The 18,800-nt window shown below is 37.6% G+C and overlaps 1 protein-coding gene across 4 annotated transcripts in view; it reads right to left on the bottom strand.

The window, feature by feature from the left end:
- Nucleotides 1-18,800, bottom strand: part of LOC122558995 (FYVE, RhoGEF and PH domain-containing protein 3-like) — a 218,663-nt gene that overhangs the window by 44,626 nt on the left and 155,237 nt on the right. For all 4 annotated transcript variants that reach the window (XM_043708044.2, XM_043708039.2, XM_043708043.2 and 1 more), the window contains exons 5-7: nt 11,274-11,363; nt 8,964-9,100; nt 1,339-1,495 (exon numbers count right to left, since the gene is read on the bottom strand). In XM_043708044.2, coding sequence (XP_043563979.2) covers nt 1,339-1,495; nt 8,964-9,100; nt 11,274-11,363 — 384 coding nt within the window. The remainder of the gene's footprint in view (nt 1-1,338; nt 1,496-8,963; nt 9,101-11,273; nt 11,364-18,800) is intronic.

The following is an 18,800-nucleotide window of genomic DNA, read 5'->3' on the forward strand; positions in this document are numbered from 1 at the left end:
GTCTGCGTGGGTTTCCTCCGGGTGCTCCGGTTTCCTCCCACAGTCCAAAGATATGCAGGTCAGGTGAATTGGCCATGCTAAATTGCCCATAGTGTTAGGTAAGGGGTAAATGTAGGGGTATGGGTGGGTTGCGCTTCAGTGTGGACTTGTTGGGCCGAAGGGCCTGTTTCCACACTGTAAGTAATCTAAAAAAAAAACATCTTGGTAACTCACCCTATGTTCTTAGCAATTGTTTCTCATGCCCCAAGAACTACAGCTTTTTTTCTAATCAACCTGTTCAGAGATGTTATTACACACCTTTAGAGCAAGTGGGACTTGAACATGCATCTCTTGGTCAAGGGATAGGAACACTACCACAGTGCCACAAGTGGTACCTCGCTTCATAGCCATTTCTCTAGAGGACCTTAATCAGCACTAAAATAATTATGAACTCAATTCAGCCAGTAGCACTTATCAAGGGGTGAAATGTTTGAGTCAAAATTCAATTTCAGAACTTGATGCAGAATTGCATTGTAGCAAATATTCCACTGTGGTACTTGTAGTTTATCATTGTTAGCATCACTATCATAGAATCCTTATAGTATGGCAGCAGGGCATTCAGCCCATCAAGTCCACGTTGACCCTGTGAAGAGCATCTCACGCAGAGTCACTTGTTATCCTATCCCTGCAACCCTGCATTTCACATGGTTAATACACCTAGCCTGCTCATCTTTGGACTGCGTGAGGAAACCGGTGTACCTGGAGGAAATCCACACAGGTATGAGTAGAAAGTGCAAATTCCACACAGACAGTTGCTCCAATCTGAAATTGAACCCACGTCCCTGGTGCTGTGAGAATTGCGCACATATCCTATGTCAGTCCTCATTTCCATTGAAGATCAACAACTTACAATTACAAAATTATTAGTTTGTGAATAGCACAGTCTATACACAAAAACAATTACATTTCCCTTGAGCAGGTATATAACCATTTTATAATTATAAAGGCTTTCAACTGCCATTAAATTTGCAATGGAATCATGCCAAGATAACTTAGTACAAAACAATCTATTTAATCTATAAAAATCTAACTTTATGGAATAATTAAGCTCCATCTGTAACACATGTTATTTCATTCTGGATCTATACTGCAAGCAATTAATTTCAATTGACATGAAATGATAATTGAGAGGGGCATCTGGCTCAACCACATATTGAACAGGTTCAAAATATTACATGCTACGTAAATAGAGTTGAAAAATTGAGAATTGCTTTGTAGATCGTGATCATTCTGCGCTCAAAATGCCATAACTAATTATAGAAGCAAATAGGTATAGTCTTATGTAATTAGGGTACTCACTTGAATGTCCTGAATGATGGACTTAAATTGGGATGATCGCTGTGTCCAGGAGTTCACCAGGTCCATCGCTCGGTCAAAATTCTTCACATACTCTCCATACATCTTTAGGAAAGGAGCTAGTTTTTGAAGAATATCACCTATTCGAGGATTTTTGTCCCTGCAATGAACAGAATAGCCAAAATTACTGCAGTTTAAGTTGGTTGCATCCTCAAGCCCACTTAACACCTTTGCAGACTTCAAAACAAACCAAACTGTGTCTTTGTGCTCTGCTACACTTTTATAATTTTAGTTGTCAAATTTTGACTAAGTTTTTGTTTAGACATTTCTTAAAAATGGACACATTAAGAAAATGCACCAGTATAACTCGAGCACAAGGCAATACAGTTACATTTAGACAGCAATGCTATTCAAAGCAGTTTAACCCTCATTTCTGGTTAGGAATCCCATAGCAGTTTTGCATTTATTTTTCTCCATTTTTGAATTATCTACATAACTGCTTATTCTTTCACTACACAAATCCAATGAGCCAGTATTTAAACCATCTAGGGCACTCACTCCATCTTGGTCAGGACTGGTCCTCTAGCCTTCACTAAATTTGCTAACAGTGCAATAATCCGGTTGCTTTGGCAATTAGCTCCTGTCCCTGCCCCACTAGATGCACTGCAGTTAAATTCCTACCAATATAATTGTTTCTTCACTGGATGAGTTGAATGAGCAAACTGTGGCACAAGGAGTACAACATGTTGAAATGAAAGAACATTCACATTTGACCAATGATGCTTGGATCAGAGAACAGTGTTCCCCATTTATGTCGACATCTCTGAGTGCACATAAACATTATCCAAGACAATGGTGGGCCAAGTGGCATGTACATGTGTTTGTATTATTACCTATCATGTGTTGTGTGATAATGAATTTTTAATGTGTGAGTACCACTAAGTATCAATTCCAAAACAGAACAAAAATGAGAATTGCAAAATCCTAAAACTTGTTTTTGCTTGTAGAAATGTTTATAATCAAATACAATGGAATGTAGTCTTAAACGTGGTAACCACATATAATTGTCAATTTTATAAATAGTTTTCAAAGACAGTTGCTTCATTCTTGAGAACTGTGCTTTTTCTACAAGACTGGGAAGTTGGTCCAATAACTCAATGCTTTTTCATATGTATTTGTAGCCTCCTGAAAATAATCACACAATGTCTAATTTATTGAATGTTTGTAGATGACATTGTGTTGCAAATTAGCAATAGCTGTTTTTTGTGGTTTAAGAGTAAGTTGTCAACATCCATTTTGTTTGTAAAGCTTTCAATCTTTTACACAAAATGTGCTTTGTTAACACTCTGCTTGGGTCAGCTTTAATTGTATTGTTATACTTAATGAAGAATGCTTTGTCCAAACCTGGATTTTTTTTTTGCGAGTTACATCTTTTTGGTATTAGCATTCCACTCTCATTCTGGTTTTATCCAACCACACTATTTCCACACATGGGATGAAAATAACAGTGCGCATTTGAATCTGCTTTGTATAGTGTAATGTGGTACTTGTTTCATAAGTGTACTAAAAGTGCACTGGTAGATTCTTGTGAATGTGTTCGTAATTGAACTCCACAATTAAGCTAGAAAAAATTTTGATCTACCTCTAGTGCTAGTGACCAAAAGAGAAAATGCTGGAAAATCTCAGCAGGTCCAGCTTTGACAAAGGGTCAGTTAGACTCGAAACGTCAGCTCTTTTCTCTCCTTACAGATGCTGCCAGATCTGCTGAGATTTTCCAGCATTTTCTCTTTTGGTTTCAGATTCCAGCATCCGCAGTAATTTGCTTTTATCTCGTGCTAGTGATTTTACTTTGGGATTTCACTTGTCTTGTATTTATATCAGCTGGGATCATATTGGATAATTTGACATTTTGATTAGGTTGATGGAAAAACTCTATTTCTATTACTAGCAAGTCCAGTATATGAAGGCACAACCCTAAAATTAAAGCCAGACCATTTAGGATGATGTCAGGAAGTACCTTTTAAGCACAGATGCTTGTGGAAATCTGAAGAACTTTCTCCCCAAAAGATGTCCAAACAATGCCAATTTAATATTTCACAGCTGATAAAGTATCCTTACCTCACAAAAATCTAAGGGGTTTATGAGATCAAGAGGACGAACAGGATTAGGAGCTATGCTTGAATTGAATAGCACAATGGACTCAACAGCATGAATAGTCAATGGCTTAATCTTGCTCCTATATTTCTACTGCAGATGCAACTGCAACCCTGCCTCTGAATTGGCCCCATCAACTTCTATCTACTACCTGGTCAGCTTTCAGATGATTACATCTTGTTCACCCATGGTCATGACGACTTCCTGAATGAAAGATCGGACTCATGGGCACTATTGCTTGCATCCTGGGAGAAACAGGTATTGCACAGCATTATGTCTGTGAGAGGCTAAGCTGTTAACTTCTGCCCCCCACCCCCCTCCCGCCATCCCCACTGTTTTTCTGCCTCAGTGGAGTTGGTGGCAGTAGTTTTAGGGTAGGTGATTTCCCATTGGAATATCCCTCATGACAGGCTATTGGTTTCACCTCTTGAGGATTGACCTCTTGAGGATTTCTGCTGAAGTGGCCTGGTGCATCTTATGACGCTCTGGCAGAATCCTTGGATCAAGAGAAGTTGGGTTCCTGGGCGTGCAGTAACAGGCTGCTGTGCTTCTTAAGCAAAATGTGAAGTGAGCAGTTCAAATGGCAGTCTGCAGCAGGCTGATACACCATGACGCTGACTGGAAGATCTGAGCCATTATTCTATTGAGCTCCAGAGAAGAATAAAACCTAACTAAAATCATGCAGTACATTCAAGAAGAAACAAATGGCTGTTGATGATATGGAATTACAATAAATTATCTACGTATTCGGAGCCAAGGAGACTGTACATCTGCTGCAGAGTGTTAAAATATTGCTCCTTATAAAGAGCTGTTTAACATTGTATTTTGCATAAAATACCACTCAAACAGCCCCAAAAGTGACTGTACTAAAAGGTCTACAATTATTGTTGATAAAATGCTTAATTTAATAAAATTTCAACAAAAATCAGTGTTGAAAAGCTATGTTTACTTTGGGTTGTCCACTGTTAAAACAAACGATAAAACCCTTGTAACTTGTGCATTAAATCATCAGTTTCTACAACGAATCATATAATAATGTATATATTTCTTCTACACTGTACAAATAACCCTGGTGCCAATGTTGACATATCTGCCTTCAAAAACAATGAATGTGCAGGCTGTGAAACCTTCAGACTTTCAGGCTCATCAGCCCTAACCACTTAGCATGAAAGAAAAACATGCTATTCCTCATTTAACTTGAATTTTCAATACCAAAGTAATCACAGCATTCCTGTTTTTGGCACATGTACTTAAAATGTCACACATCACTGATGAATCAGCAGGCCTCAAATTACAAACTTGTGCAGCATTTACAAAGCACAAGAATCTATGAGATAAGCATCGGCTAGCATGAACTGGCTTCATTACTGTCAAATTCAAATAGTTTAAGAAACATTTTTCCATAGCAATTTATCCAGAAGAGTGCATTGCACCTTACAGTAGAAAAGCTGCTCCATTTTCCATATTACTCAAATACTTTCAATTACAAGTGCATAATAAAAGCAGCAACCATCCTCAACCAGTAATGAGCACTTCATTCATTTCTTTTAATGAAATCACAAAAGGAAAAAATATTGGTGAAGACATTGGAGCCCTTTTTTTTGAAACAGTGCAGTGGGTTTTGAACAAGATCCTGCATGAACAGCATCTTGATTGTTGTATTATCTTAAGGAGGACAAAACAGCATGTATAGGAACACAAGATGTTAGCTTGAACTATATGTTCAATCTTGGTGTGCTGCTCAAAAACACAACACCCTGGCTTAGGAGTGATGATGGGGGCTTGTTCTCCTTACAGCTGAGGATGTTACAAGGAACTAACAGAGGCATTCAAATGATAGGGGTTTTGATATAGTAAGACAAGATTGACTATTTCCTGTGTCATAGTGCAGCAACCAGATCTCAATTGTAAATAACTAAGAAGAGGACTAGCAGGAAAATCAGAATTTCTTTTTAAAACTTTAGAATATGTGACATGAATTCATGGTAGAAACAGATGCCATTGGAAATTCAGAAAGCAAGAGCTCTTATCTGAAGATGACAAATCTGCAGGGTTAGGAGAAAAATGATGGGCTATGGGGCTAACTTGTACAATTCAAAGAGTTGGTACAGGCACACTGAACCAATGATCCTCTTCTGTTCTGGAGTTTTCTAAGATTTTATGATAGCCACCAATTAACCAATGGGCACATGTACTAGGTGAAACACTGAACACACACTTCAAATATTAGAAATATACAAAAACAATTAAAAGAATTTTTGAACCATAAAATAACCTAGCAAATATTAAACACTGCTAAACACTGTAAAAGTTACTACCTTAAGAACTGCCCTTTTATTGTATTTCTGACTTGGCCCTGCAGAACAAATTTCAATTTGTAACTTTTAATAACCACTGGGTATTTACTGTTGAACCACAAATACTGCTTGATCCCCAAATAACTTATTTCCCTATTGTTAATATTGATATATGGCTATGACATTCAATAAGCAATTGCTTTCTTAGCCAAAAGATAAGGCTGAAGCATTATCAACTGCTTTAGCCAGAAGTGCGGAGTGCATGATCCACTTGGTCTCCTCCGGAGGTCCCCAACATCACAGATGGCCAGTCTTAAGTCAAGTCAATTCATTCCACCTTCTCTGCAGTTGTAACATTTGTATTCTGCACTCTGTTCTGCTACCCTGCTGCACTTTGTATGGTACAAGCTGCCTGTATAGCACACAAAACACTTGTTGGTGCACGTGATAACAATCAATCAATCTTCATGATATCAGAATTGGCAGAAGATAACTTAATACTGCAAAGATTATGGACCCTGACAACACTCCAGTAATATTACAGATGACTAGCTCCAAAACCAAAAGCAAAAGTGTACTAGCTACAACAATGGTGTCTACCTGACAATATGGAAAATTGCCCAGGTATATCCCGTTCACAAAAAGCATGACAAATCCAACCCAGCCAACGATCACCCCATCACACTGTCAACCATCAACAATGCTATCAGCAGCACCTACTCACTAACTCCCAATTTGGGTTCTGCCAGGGCCACTCAGATCCTGATGCCATTACAGCCTTGGTTCAAACATGAACAAAAGAGCCAAATTCCAGAGGTGACATGAGAGTGACAGCCCTTGACAAAGGCTGCAATTAACTGAATGTGGTGTCAGAAAGCACAAGCAAAACTGGAATCATTGGCAAGCAGGAGAAAACTCTGTTGGTTAGAGTCATATCTCAAACAATGAAGGCGATTGTGATTGTTGCAATCAGTTTCAGGACATCTCTGAAGGAATTCCTCAGGGTAGTGTCCGAGACCCACCCATCTTCAGCTACTTCATCAATGACCTTGCCTCCTTCATAAGGGCAATGGTAGGGATGCGCACTGACAATTTCACATTGTATGGCATCAACTGTGACTTATCGGATACAGAAGTGGTCAATGTCTAAGGGCAGCAAGACATGGACAACATCCAAGATTGGGCTGACAAGAGGCAACTAACAATCACACTAGACAAATGTCAAATAATGATCATCTTCAGAAAGGGAGAATCTAACCATCACCCCTCGACATTCAATCATATTTCCATTGCTGAATCTCTGAATATCAATATCTCTCGGTTACTGTTGACCAGAAACTGAACTTTACTAATCATATACACATTGGGACTACAAAGGCAGGTCAGAGGCTTGGATTCCTGCTGCAAGTAATTCCCCTGTTGACTCACCAAAGCCTGTCCACCATCGACAAGACATAAGTCAGGAGTATGATGGAATACTCCCCACTTGCCTGGATGAATGCAACTTCAACAACATTCAAGAGGTTTTACACCATCCAGGAAAAAGCAGCCCATTTGATTTGCACTACATCCACCCATCCTGACTTGGAAATTCATTCAGTGGCATGGGGCAAAATCTTGGAAGTCATTCCTGAATAGAATTCCAATGTCCTAACACCAAATGGATTGCAGTAGTTCAAGGAGGCCAGAACCACTTCTCAAAGACAATGTTGGATGGGCAATAAATGCTGGCACAGCCAGTGAAGCCCATATCTTATGCATGAGAAATAACAAAAACTTTGATTGCACATAGGCTAAAATCAAGTTAAAGAATTTCTCTATTTATTTTTATATCCAGATGGTTGAAATATGTACGAGACAAATACATGAAAGATTTGAATTTGAAATGTACAATACAGAATATTACTTTACACTGTCAATGTTCTTGGAAAAACATTTGTACAATTAAAAAAAAGCAAAGTATGCAATTTGTTGCAAATGTCTTTATTGTGGGTTACAGTAAAAGTTAATTCAGAATTTTGGTAAAATTTGTAGAATTAAAAGTTGTTTCAATTGATTTTGTATTACCTGTATGTGCTAGTAAATAATGCATGAAATTTTGACCCAAATGAGAGATTTTCTGAAGAAAACCCAGAGGTTATTATGGAGGGTGGAGCTACATTTTAATTGAAGACTGGTGGCTTTTCATTTAAATTTTGAGAGAAGAAAGCTGATCCACGGTGAAAGACAACAAATCTGCTGTGTTTAGCCAAATAACATGATTCTGTATGTTCAGTGCCAAAAGAGGGATTCTCGAGAATTGGGTAGCACCACGTAACTCTGTAAAGAAAGAAGCGCAGCTACAGAACAGATACCAAAGGATTGTCTGTGCACATGTTCATTGTGGCCTGATTGCCTGCACTTGGATGTGGATGTTACATCAGTTAGGATTAAAAGGAACTGTCTTCCAAAACGCAAACAAGTTTATAAGCCGATAAGAGTGAAGTTGATGAAGCTAAAATTAACAGAAACCTCAGGATGAAAAACAAATTTAAAATCAATATGAAGATAAATGTATTCATGTTGAAATCGTGATTCTTCAGAATTCTCTCTCTCCAGATGGCTGTGAAAGCTCATGAGCGTGTACAGGACAGCAAAAGATAGATTTATGGAGATTAATGACATCAAGGGGAATGGAAGTAGTGTGGGAAAGTAGCTCTGAGGGAGATGAGCATGGTCTAACAGAATGGTCCGCTCCAATTGCATAATTTGAAATAAAAGATTAAACTGTGCTAAATCTGAGTGAAACTTATACTGTTTGGAAATGTCATCTGACTTGCTCAGTGTATCTATTCCACCATTACAGCTTGTGTTTGCTTTGTTCAAGTTTGTGTAGTAAAAAGACTTCAGGTATTTCAATTCAATCCTGAAGTCTTGCTGCTTATTTTCTTACCCTTGGCCCTTCCACACACCATGTTCTTTAAATAATTATCATCCATCAAGCCAAATCCTAAGATCTATCTGGTTTGTCCAGTATTCACATATTTAAATCTTTCAACAGTTAATTTTGCCTCACACACTCAAAAGTTGAACATAAAAATTATGCATTTGAAATTAATTGCAAGCAGCAGGCTCGGTTTTCCCCAACTTGGTCATGGTTTGGATTTCTCACATATGTAGTTAATTTCCTTTACTCACCATTCTTCTGTAATTCTTGTCTTTAATCCTGGTAATAGAAATTGGCCATGAAAGCAATAGATTGAGGATATGTTTGAGAATATCCCAGTAATCACATCTTGTGGAATGCCAGCTTCACTTAATTTCGTGCAAAAGACCTAAATAAATAAGTTACAACAGCTGGTGTAATGATATGCATGGACTGGAACAGATGAAAATGTCTTGTTTTATGTGACAGAGAATGGTTTACAAATTGTGATACAAAACACTGAAGCAAATTTTACCTGAAAAGCTATTATTTCTGTTGCAACAAAAAAAAATTCTAAAGTTACTCAAGTGATACCTTAGCAAATGCCTTGGGAAAACCTTTGATAAACTATTGATTTTACTTAATGTTTCCTTGCCTACAGTAGACATATGGAGTTTGCTTTAATCACAAACACTAACCATCCATCTTCATTGAATTTGGAAGGATGACACATCTTAAAAGACGCAAAAGCATGCTGACATACCATAATAATTGAAGACATGTGTATATGTCACACAGTATAAAATTCACAGCCAATTTTACAGACACAATGACTACGCACTTGTATCTATAAACATTGAACTTATGAACATCATGACATCTTTGAGATTGAATGTTCAATAATGTTTCAAGTATTGTTAACATTTTTAACACAAAAATGCAAACAACAAATCTTTAAATCGGTGATAATTTTAACAATGGAGACAAATTCTTTGTTCACTACTTACAGCAGTTACATATGCTAATATCCATACTTTTTAAAACACTAGAAATAGCTGACAAGAAAATCAACACCCTACACCCGCCTCAAAACACATACACAAATGTGTTTGAACTCTCAAGCGATTTTTAACTTCCAACTTCATATTAAGTGTTGGCAGGACCAGCTGTCGAATTACACATTTGGTTTGTAGTGACATGGGAGGACAGGGTAAATCATCAAAATGGAGTGCATTGCATAGACAACCAAATTCCTCAGATTAATAATATCGTGTAGCAACTTTCCATCTGATCACAGGAACATGCATTTTTCATTGAGACTGCTGCACAGATTTTAACAAGTTAAATGAATGTTATTTCCATTTATTAACTGCGGAAACCTGATGACATCACACAGTTAAAGCAAAAATGAAACAAAGACTTTCAGATGCTTAAGATCTATAACAAAAGCAAAAGTTCCTGGAGAAACGCAGCAGGTCTAGCAGCATTTGTGGACAGAAAGTAGAGTTAACATTTCAAGTTCAGTTCTTTGTTCTAAAAAAGGGTAACTGGACTCAACAGAAATAAAACATTATTTTTAATTTGTTATGCTGACTAGCTTCACAGGCAAGTGACAGTTTCTAGAACTGATTGTGGAATACTCAAGTGCTCTCCACATTTGTAAAAGATAGTCTGCAAAGATAAGAACTGGAATTGAAAAAATGTGTTTCAATATTAACAGGTTAATTTAGTATTTTGGGCTTAAAGAAATAGATTGAATAAACAATACTTCGTATTCATGATCTCCTGAATGGCTTTGATTGTTTGAGTAGGTCAGAGAGAAAGTTTCCACTGTATTTTTTTTGCCCCTGGGTTGTAAAAACAGACTTTGTTATAAAGCCTCTCCCAGGGGATTAAATGATTGACAGGGTGGAAGGACAAGTTAAGTCACAATAGAGAGAGGCAGATCTGATGCCTTTTGTTTGTTCATCAATTTGCTGGAGACCCGTTCAATTTTCCAGGAGACTTGAGAGAAGAGTGAATGTTAATTTTTGCATGCATGTGGACACGTTGGCATTGGCATCAATCCTCAGTTTATTCTTTATCAATAGTAAATAATTTAGGAAATTCTGCAAAGCATATTATTTTAAAATATTGATTTATGCAGAGTTATAAGATTAGAAATCTAAATGTGAGTCACAACCATAATATGTTGAACATTAACTTAATTTTATCAGTTTAATTCAATGCTGTATTCTCATGAATGCCACAATTATAAAGTTATAAGAATTGGACTTGAGTTTGAAATACTCCATTAACAAAATATTAACTTTGCTTCAAAAGCTCAATGTTGAACTTTCAAGTAATTTCTGTCTGGGACTCTACATCTCTGGTAACTTCAGAGCAACTTTCTCTGCTTTATAGAAGTATGTACCTACCTTTGGTCCTCCCACCTATTTGTTGTGTATCCTTATAGTATTAAAAATCCATTTGAAATTCAGGTAACAAGTTTCAATAAATCGTTATACTATCTCAGTCAACAAACAAGTATTTTAAAATCTATTTTAAACGACAAGTGGAATCTGGATAATACTTTGCATTACCTGATCCAGAAGATGAAGCCTTTTCACATAGGCCTCTTCAGTGATAAGGAGCTCATTTGCAATATTGTACAACTTCTGTGGCTCTGTGCACTAAAAAGAAATAATTATCAAGTTTACAATTCTAATTTGTAAGAAATATTTTGATTACCGCAATCATTAAGTGAAATATACGAGAACGACAGGTTTGGAAAATTAAAACCATTGCACCATTTTACTGAACAGAACTCAGAATAGTGAAAAATCATCAGTTTTAATATCAAGAATGCATTATAGTTGGTAACTTTCTTCCCCAATTAGAATTATTTTAGTATTCATTGAAGATTACCTTTGACATAATGGATGGCAACAGTTAATGCGTTTGATATGAAGAGGAAATTAATAAGGTAAAGAGCAAAACTGAACTCAAGCATTCATTTTTTTCTATCGAAAAAAAACACAAACCTCATACTCTCAAACAGTGTTCGCTCCTCTTTTCACTCCTTATCCCATGCCCCAATTTCTGCTTTACTTTGTTCCATGAGCTAATTACAATCCCAATATATCCGAACGATCAGCCTGTCCCTTAAACTAGTCAAAGCTCTGTCCCTTTCAACTGCCACACACATATTACACCTCTATTACTTGCACAAACATGTCTCCTGCATGACAATTTACTTCGATTCCTGCCAGTTCCAACTCTATAGTTATGCTTCTGGGTCAATGCCTCAGCAGATTTTAAGGTCAAAATGGCTGCAGATGTCTTTCACATCCTATCAGGAATAAGACAAAAAACAACCCACTTAAACACAAGTCTGTTAGCATGAAATTATGTGTCTGGGAGATTTGAAAGTTTTTTTTATTGCCATGTTGTCCTATATTATGTCGTCACGCCTAAATGATACTGGTAAACAAAATAAAGAATAATTCTCCAAATGGTGTGAGTTGAGCAAAAGTCTTACATATTTTAGATAATTCAGACTACAACAAAATAAACTACAATTGTAATCATGAGTTATCATTTCTTTCCTCGTGCAAACTGATTATTAAGCAAGCAGGACATTTTGTGACACTGTTGGCTTCACAATGATAAAAACAAAATCATAGTTATGTAGTGGCTTCACATTTTAATTCTTCTTTGAGAACTTGAGTTTGAAAGATTATGGAGATGCCTCGATTTGTTTTAAAAACTTAGGTCATTGAGAAACCATTGGACCCTTTTCTTCATATAAAAGTTTATTGGAAATCATGCAACCAGGCTTCATTTATGGTTGCTTGAACACACTTCAGGAAAAATACTTGACGGTTTAATGACTGTCCTGTTTGACCAGTGTCTGGAGGTTTGCATCTTTGGTTTTGGAGTTAGTTGGGAAAGAGCATGTGAGGAACAAGCTTCCCAACTTCAGTCTCCTGCTTCTACAGCACCTTGTTGTGAATCTGGTGTGAAACATTCTTGATCTTTTAGCAGCCTGTGACTGAAAGAACTTTCCAATACTGTATTTCCTAAGCAAGCTTTGTCTGTCAAGACCAGAGTGATAACCATGGCTAATTGGTAGTGGCTTGATCACACACGCAAGACCTTCGGATCAACAGAATTCAGAACATTTCAAGCCTTATGCTTTTTGACTTCAAGAATGGCCAGAAATGCTAGTTTTCTTGTTTGAAAGTGCATCTCGACAGAGAGTAATAGATTTTGCTCTATTTAACTGAAGAGTTTGCTTCAGAGATTGTGTTTTGGGTTATTTAGAGTGGTAAACAAATTGTGCTAACCAAGTTGGCTTCTTTACTGCATAGCTTTTTTTCATCATAAACCAATAAATTAGTGTTTACAAAATAAACGTAGTTGATTTTATTTCCATTTTAAATGTAATATGCAGAAAACATACAACTAACCTGATCAGGACTTGGGTAAAACATTTTACAATTTATGTTGTGATCTGTGGACCACTTGGACAAGGAGGAAGGGTGCGCACTTAACTTGGTTGTGACACTAGCCAAAAGATGTGTCTCTTATTAGGTATTTTACCTTGAAAACATCACAATTCTCAGCACTTCGGAGTACTCACTCCATTCTTCTCACCTCACAACAGGATATATTAACTAACAGTGCTGTGAAACTAATTTAAGAGATGACGAGTAATCAAATAAGGGAAGCATGAGCTCAATCCTGTGCTCACTATAACCAGGTTTATTGCCCAGTGACTGTTGAATCAGAGAATTAAAGCACAATAGGCTATCATTTGGCCCGCTGCATCTATGGCCAGCTCTTGGAAACAAAGATACAGTCAAAAGCTACATCCTAGCTTTTATCTCACAACCCTGTTAATTTGCTCTCTTTCAATACAAGTAAAGTTGTCTTACCACAGTTTCTATAAAATCTAATTCAAGTATTACGTTCCTTACCTTAAATTCCTATTTGAAATTCTCATTTCCACCGAGTGCTCTTGCCAAATATTTTAAAGCTATGATCACTGGTTACGGATCTACATGTCAGAGAAACTGCATCTTGTTACTTGCTCTATCAAAATCTCGAAGACCTCCTTAGGTACCCCCTTGACCTTCTCTGCTCTATGGAGAAAAATCCCAGCTTCTCCAGTCACCTCACATGACTGAAATCTTCATTTTTATCATCAACCTGATAAAGGTCCTTTGCATCAACACCTGCTGCCCACAAAAAAAAAAAGCCTGGCATCTTTCGTAAAAAGTCCACACTTGTACAATATCCCAGTCAAGGTCTAACTAGTTCATAAAAATTTAGCATACTTGTGTTTCCATGCCCCTGTTCTCATTGCGTGGGATCCCAAAAACTTCCTTAAAATTTTTGTCAACTTACTCAATTGTCTTTAAAAATTTGTGAATAAACACCCCAACATCCTTTTGGTGTTGCATCCATCAATAAAATGGCTCCATTTTGATTGAGAGAAACACAATGCAGACGGTACAAAGACCAGCATTTCACACTGAGTAAATTACTTATAGCCTCTTGAGGAGGATTGCAAGTTACAAAGGTTATGCAGGGTTACACAGAAAACTCTTATGAATTAGCATGCGGATGACGGACTTTTCTCAAGCAAAGACCTTCAACTCCACTTTCCTGCCTGGTTCCCCTAATCCTTAACTCCCTTGTTGATCAAAAATCAATCTAATTCAGCACCTAGAATATATTCAATGACTCAGCCTCAACTGCTCTCTGTTAAAGAGAATTCCAAAGACTAACAACCCTCAGAGAAGGTCCTCCTCATCCTGGTTTTAAATTGTAGGCTCCTTATTCAAGATTTCCACACAAAAATACACACAGTATTTACCTTGGTAAGCAAGCTTACAATTCTCATTTGTTGGTAAATTAAATTAGATTAGATTAGATTCCGTACAGTGTGGAAACAGGCCCTTCAGCCCAACAAGTTCACACCAACCCTCCGAAGAGTAAACCACCCAGACCCATTTCTCTCTGACTAATGCACCTAACACTATGGGCAATTTAGCTGGGCCAATTCACCTAACCTGCACATATTTGAACTGTGGGAGGAAACTGGAGCACCCAGAGGAAACCCACACAGACATGGGGAGAACATGCAAACTCCACACAGACAGTCACCCGAGGCTGTATTTGAACTCAGGTCCCTGGTGCTGTGAGGCAGCAGTGCTAACCATTGAGCCACCACTCATTCATTTAAATTCCAAGAAGCACAGGCCGAATGTGTTAAATATTACATCAGCTTGTGAAAGGTCTCCGAATTGCTAATATAGTATTAAGTAAAGAGAACAGGTCAGGTCTCACCAGCACTCTGTACAACTAGAGCAAGACTTTCTTACTTGTATACTCTATTCCCTTTGCAGTAAAAGGCCAATGTTCCAGTTGTCTTTCTAACTCTTTCCTATACGTATGCTCACTTTGCGATGCACATACAAGAATACCTAAGTGCTTCTGTCTGCAATAGCCTACAGTCTCTCTCCATTTGTATAATATTTCGCTTTCCTGTTTTTCCCTCAAGTGGGCAACATTTCCCCACATTATACTCCATCTGCCATTTATTTGTGCACTTGACCTATCTGCATTCCTTTACAGAGTCTTTGCATCCTCTTTACGTCATCTTACTTTCTTACCTATTTTTGGATCAGCAGCAAATTTGGCAAATATGCACTCAATCTCTGTTTATATTGACTAGAATTAATTGAGAGTCCAGCACTGGCTCCTGTGACACCCCAATTTGCAATGTAACAACCTGAAAATGATCCATTTATCTTCACTCACTGTTTCCTGTCAGCCAATCATCCATCCATATCACCCATGACATCATGAGTTCTTAACTTCTGCAGTAAATATTTATGTGGCACATTACTGAATGCATTTTAGAAATCTAAATACACCACAAATACACACTCCCTTTTATTTACCCTGCTTTTTACATCTTTAAATAACTCCAATAAATATGCCAGAAATTACTTCCCTTTCAAGAATCATTTTGACATGATCTCCCTGTTTTATGATTGTTAAAGCATTGTAACAGGGAGATTTAGACAATGTCATTTGCCAATGACAAATGGCACCTTAAACTGACCTATAGCTCATTAATATAGCAAGGCAAGTGATTGGAGTTAACTAATTAATATAATACCTGGATATAAAGGTAGAACAAGTGTGACTGCTGTGTGGAAGGAGCTGTAAGACCAAGTCATTAATAACCATCACAAAGAAAAGATTGTGTCTTGCCATTTAGTTTGGATCTAAGTTGACATGATTTACTGTCTGCCACCATTCTTGAATAGTGACATTATATTGCCAGTTTTCCAATCCCCTTGGTCCAAAATCTTGCATATTTTGGAAGATTACAACAACTATATTGTCCACTTCTGCACCCACTTCCCTCAAGACCCTGGTATGCAGAAATAGATGACTGTTTCGTGTGGTCAGTCTGGGGCTGCATTGGACTGCAATGCTGCTTTCAAGCTTGGGTCTGTCATTTTTAAAGCTGAATCCACTCATCATTACCCTGCCTCCTCTGAACCATTTATGGCCTTAACAACTTTGTCCCTAACATTATCTCATCTGCTTTTTCGTTACTCTCATCACTATAAGCTACTTCACTGTGCTCCATCTCTTGGGTTGCTACCAGGAAGCTCCCACTTCTCCATGCCAGCTAAATAATTTTCAGGCTGCTAAAATCCTAATCATCATCCCTGTCCCTAAGGCAGCTTAGGACCAGGTTTTCTCAATCAATATCAAATAAGCATTCAATCTTTGCTGAGAATTTCTTTCTTCACTGATATTAGACTAGAAAATTTGGATTTAGAAAGAGTGCTCTTTCAGTGTTACACTCAACTATGATTTCCTCCACAGTGGGGAGATGAAATGAGGATTGGGTGACTGCTTTGGAGAAACCTATATTCTGGCTGCAAAAATGATCAAGTTTCTGGTTGCCTGCCACTTTAACACACCACCACATTTTCCGGCCAATGTTTGTCTCAGGCCTGCTCCAGCAAGGTTCAGTGCCAGCTAGAAGAACAGCATCTCATTTTCCATTTAGAGACCCTGCAGACTTTAGGACTCAATGTTAAGTTCATTAAGGTTAGAGCCTATACACCTTCATCCTTGTCCTTTATCCATGCCCACTCCAAAGGCCTCAGCATCAAATGGGCTGTTTTCATCAGAACCAACTCGTTTTCGCTCACTAATGGTCCCCCCATTAGCAGCTTTTCATTCTCCCTGGCTTGTCATTATCCATTTCTTTGTCTGCCCAACTGCTGTTCTTTCTCTGGACTTTGTCTTCATATACTGTTGACTCCCTTCTCCTGCTCACCCTGTCTTCAGCAAAAATACCACAATTTTTAAGCTACAATCAGTTCTGAAGGAGGATCACTGGACCCAAACTGTTGCCTCTGCTTTCTCTTCACAGATGTTGCCAAACCTGCTGCATTAGTCCAGGTGTTCATTATTGGTTTCAGATTTCCAGCATCAGTACTTCTTTGTTTTTATATTGAGCAATCAATAGATAATTGGTTTCAGGACTGGCTTCTTCAGCAAGTCCTTCACAAACATACAGGAGGTGACAATGGAGCAGCTGAATCAAGAGCTTCAAAAAAATCTAGATTGTCACAAAGATTGTCTTTCAAAATTCAGACTGTGATCAGTGACTCCAGCCCAAAACATTTGTTCAATTAACAAGCCTCTCACCAGGAAACCAGGAAGCAACCTGTAATTTTGAGGCTCGGAATTACTTGTGCACTGTCTGCTGTAAGCTTGTATACAATATCAGGTGGAAAAAGAAGGGGATCAAAGTGATGGATAACTTCTTTAATTATTTGTCTTTGCTCAGTTCCAGATGTTACAAAAGTTGGTGCAGTAATAACAACTATCTTATAAAACATCAATCCACCAACTCTAACATCATAGAACATTTCAAGCTTTATTTGCAGTACTGAATACAATATCTGCACAGATTGAGAGTTATAAATTTAATTGAGAATACATGAGAAATCAAGGTTGCATTGTTGTAGTTATTATGCTTGATACTGTCATTGGTTTTAAACAGCAAAATGGAAAGTACAATGAGCCAAACAGATACAATGGCTTTAAAGCAACCTCAAATTCTGCAGTCACACTAAAAAAAAAAATCAAAGTCATAAGTCTGTCCACAATTCTGAAACTATATATTCACAGTTTTATCATTTAAAATGGATCTTATAATAATGCTTTGTGTCTGCCGTATTCTTTGAAGTTTGTCACCATTTACCAGTCTCGTGGGCATTAAATACAGCAGTGTATTTTTAAATGTCAGTGGTAAAACACAGAAGTACTTTGCAAGCAGTGTTGCACTGCATCTTTTTAATGTGAACTGTTAAATTTTAATTTAAATGGATAGAGTTTAGCATTGGTCTCGATTTGTGGTCCATTCATATGGTTGGTCCTTGACTTCATTTACCAAACTGCAGTACATTGGATCCAACAAATTTAAAAGGTATCACAAGCCCAAATGCCTTGTTTCCCCATCTGAATGATGAATCAACACAAAAGTCTACTGTTTTGCTCTGAAAGGGCTGCCCCTATAGTCCAGTACTGTTTTACAAGTGAGAGCCAAGATACTAAATGGCAACATTTTTTCAATTTTAGGAGCACAATTCTCACTTGATGTCCACAGATATGTACACTTTCCAGCAGAGATTGAATAATTTCAGTGACAGGGCTTTGAGGCCAATTTGCAATATCTCTAATGTGGCTTCAGGCAAAAACAGTTAAGTCAGTACATACTAGGAATCAAACCAGGTGTCTATAACTGGTCAGTTCAATGCTGGATGGTTCCATCAGCAACCTCTTATTTCAAAACAGCAGACCCTAATTTCAAATCAACCCCTCAAGAGGAAACATCTTTCCACATCCACCCAATGAAGCTCCCTCAGACCTTACATTCTCATTGCCTCTTAAATCATCTAAGCTCCATTGGATACAGACATGATCTATAAAACTTTTTATAAGACAAAAGGCCTGGAGGCAATATCACCAGATATAATCCAGAAACTCAGCTCATGTTCTGGGGTCATGGGTTCAAATCCCAC

The sequence above is a fragment of the Chiloscyllium plagiosum genome, unplaced genomic scaffold (genome assembly GCF_037043375.1).
Source record: "Chiloscyllium plagiosum isolate Xiang-an unplaced genomic scaffold, Cpla_swu_hap1 HiC_scaffold_14, whole genome shotgun sequence".
NCBI lineage: Eukaryota > Metazoa > Chordata > Chondrichthyes > Orectolobiformes > Hemiscylliidae > Chiloscyllium > Chiloscyllium plagiosum.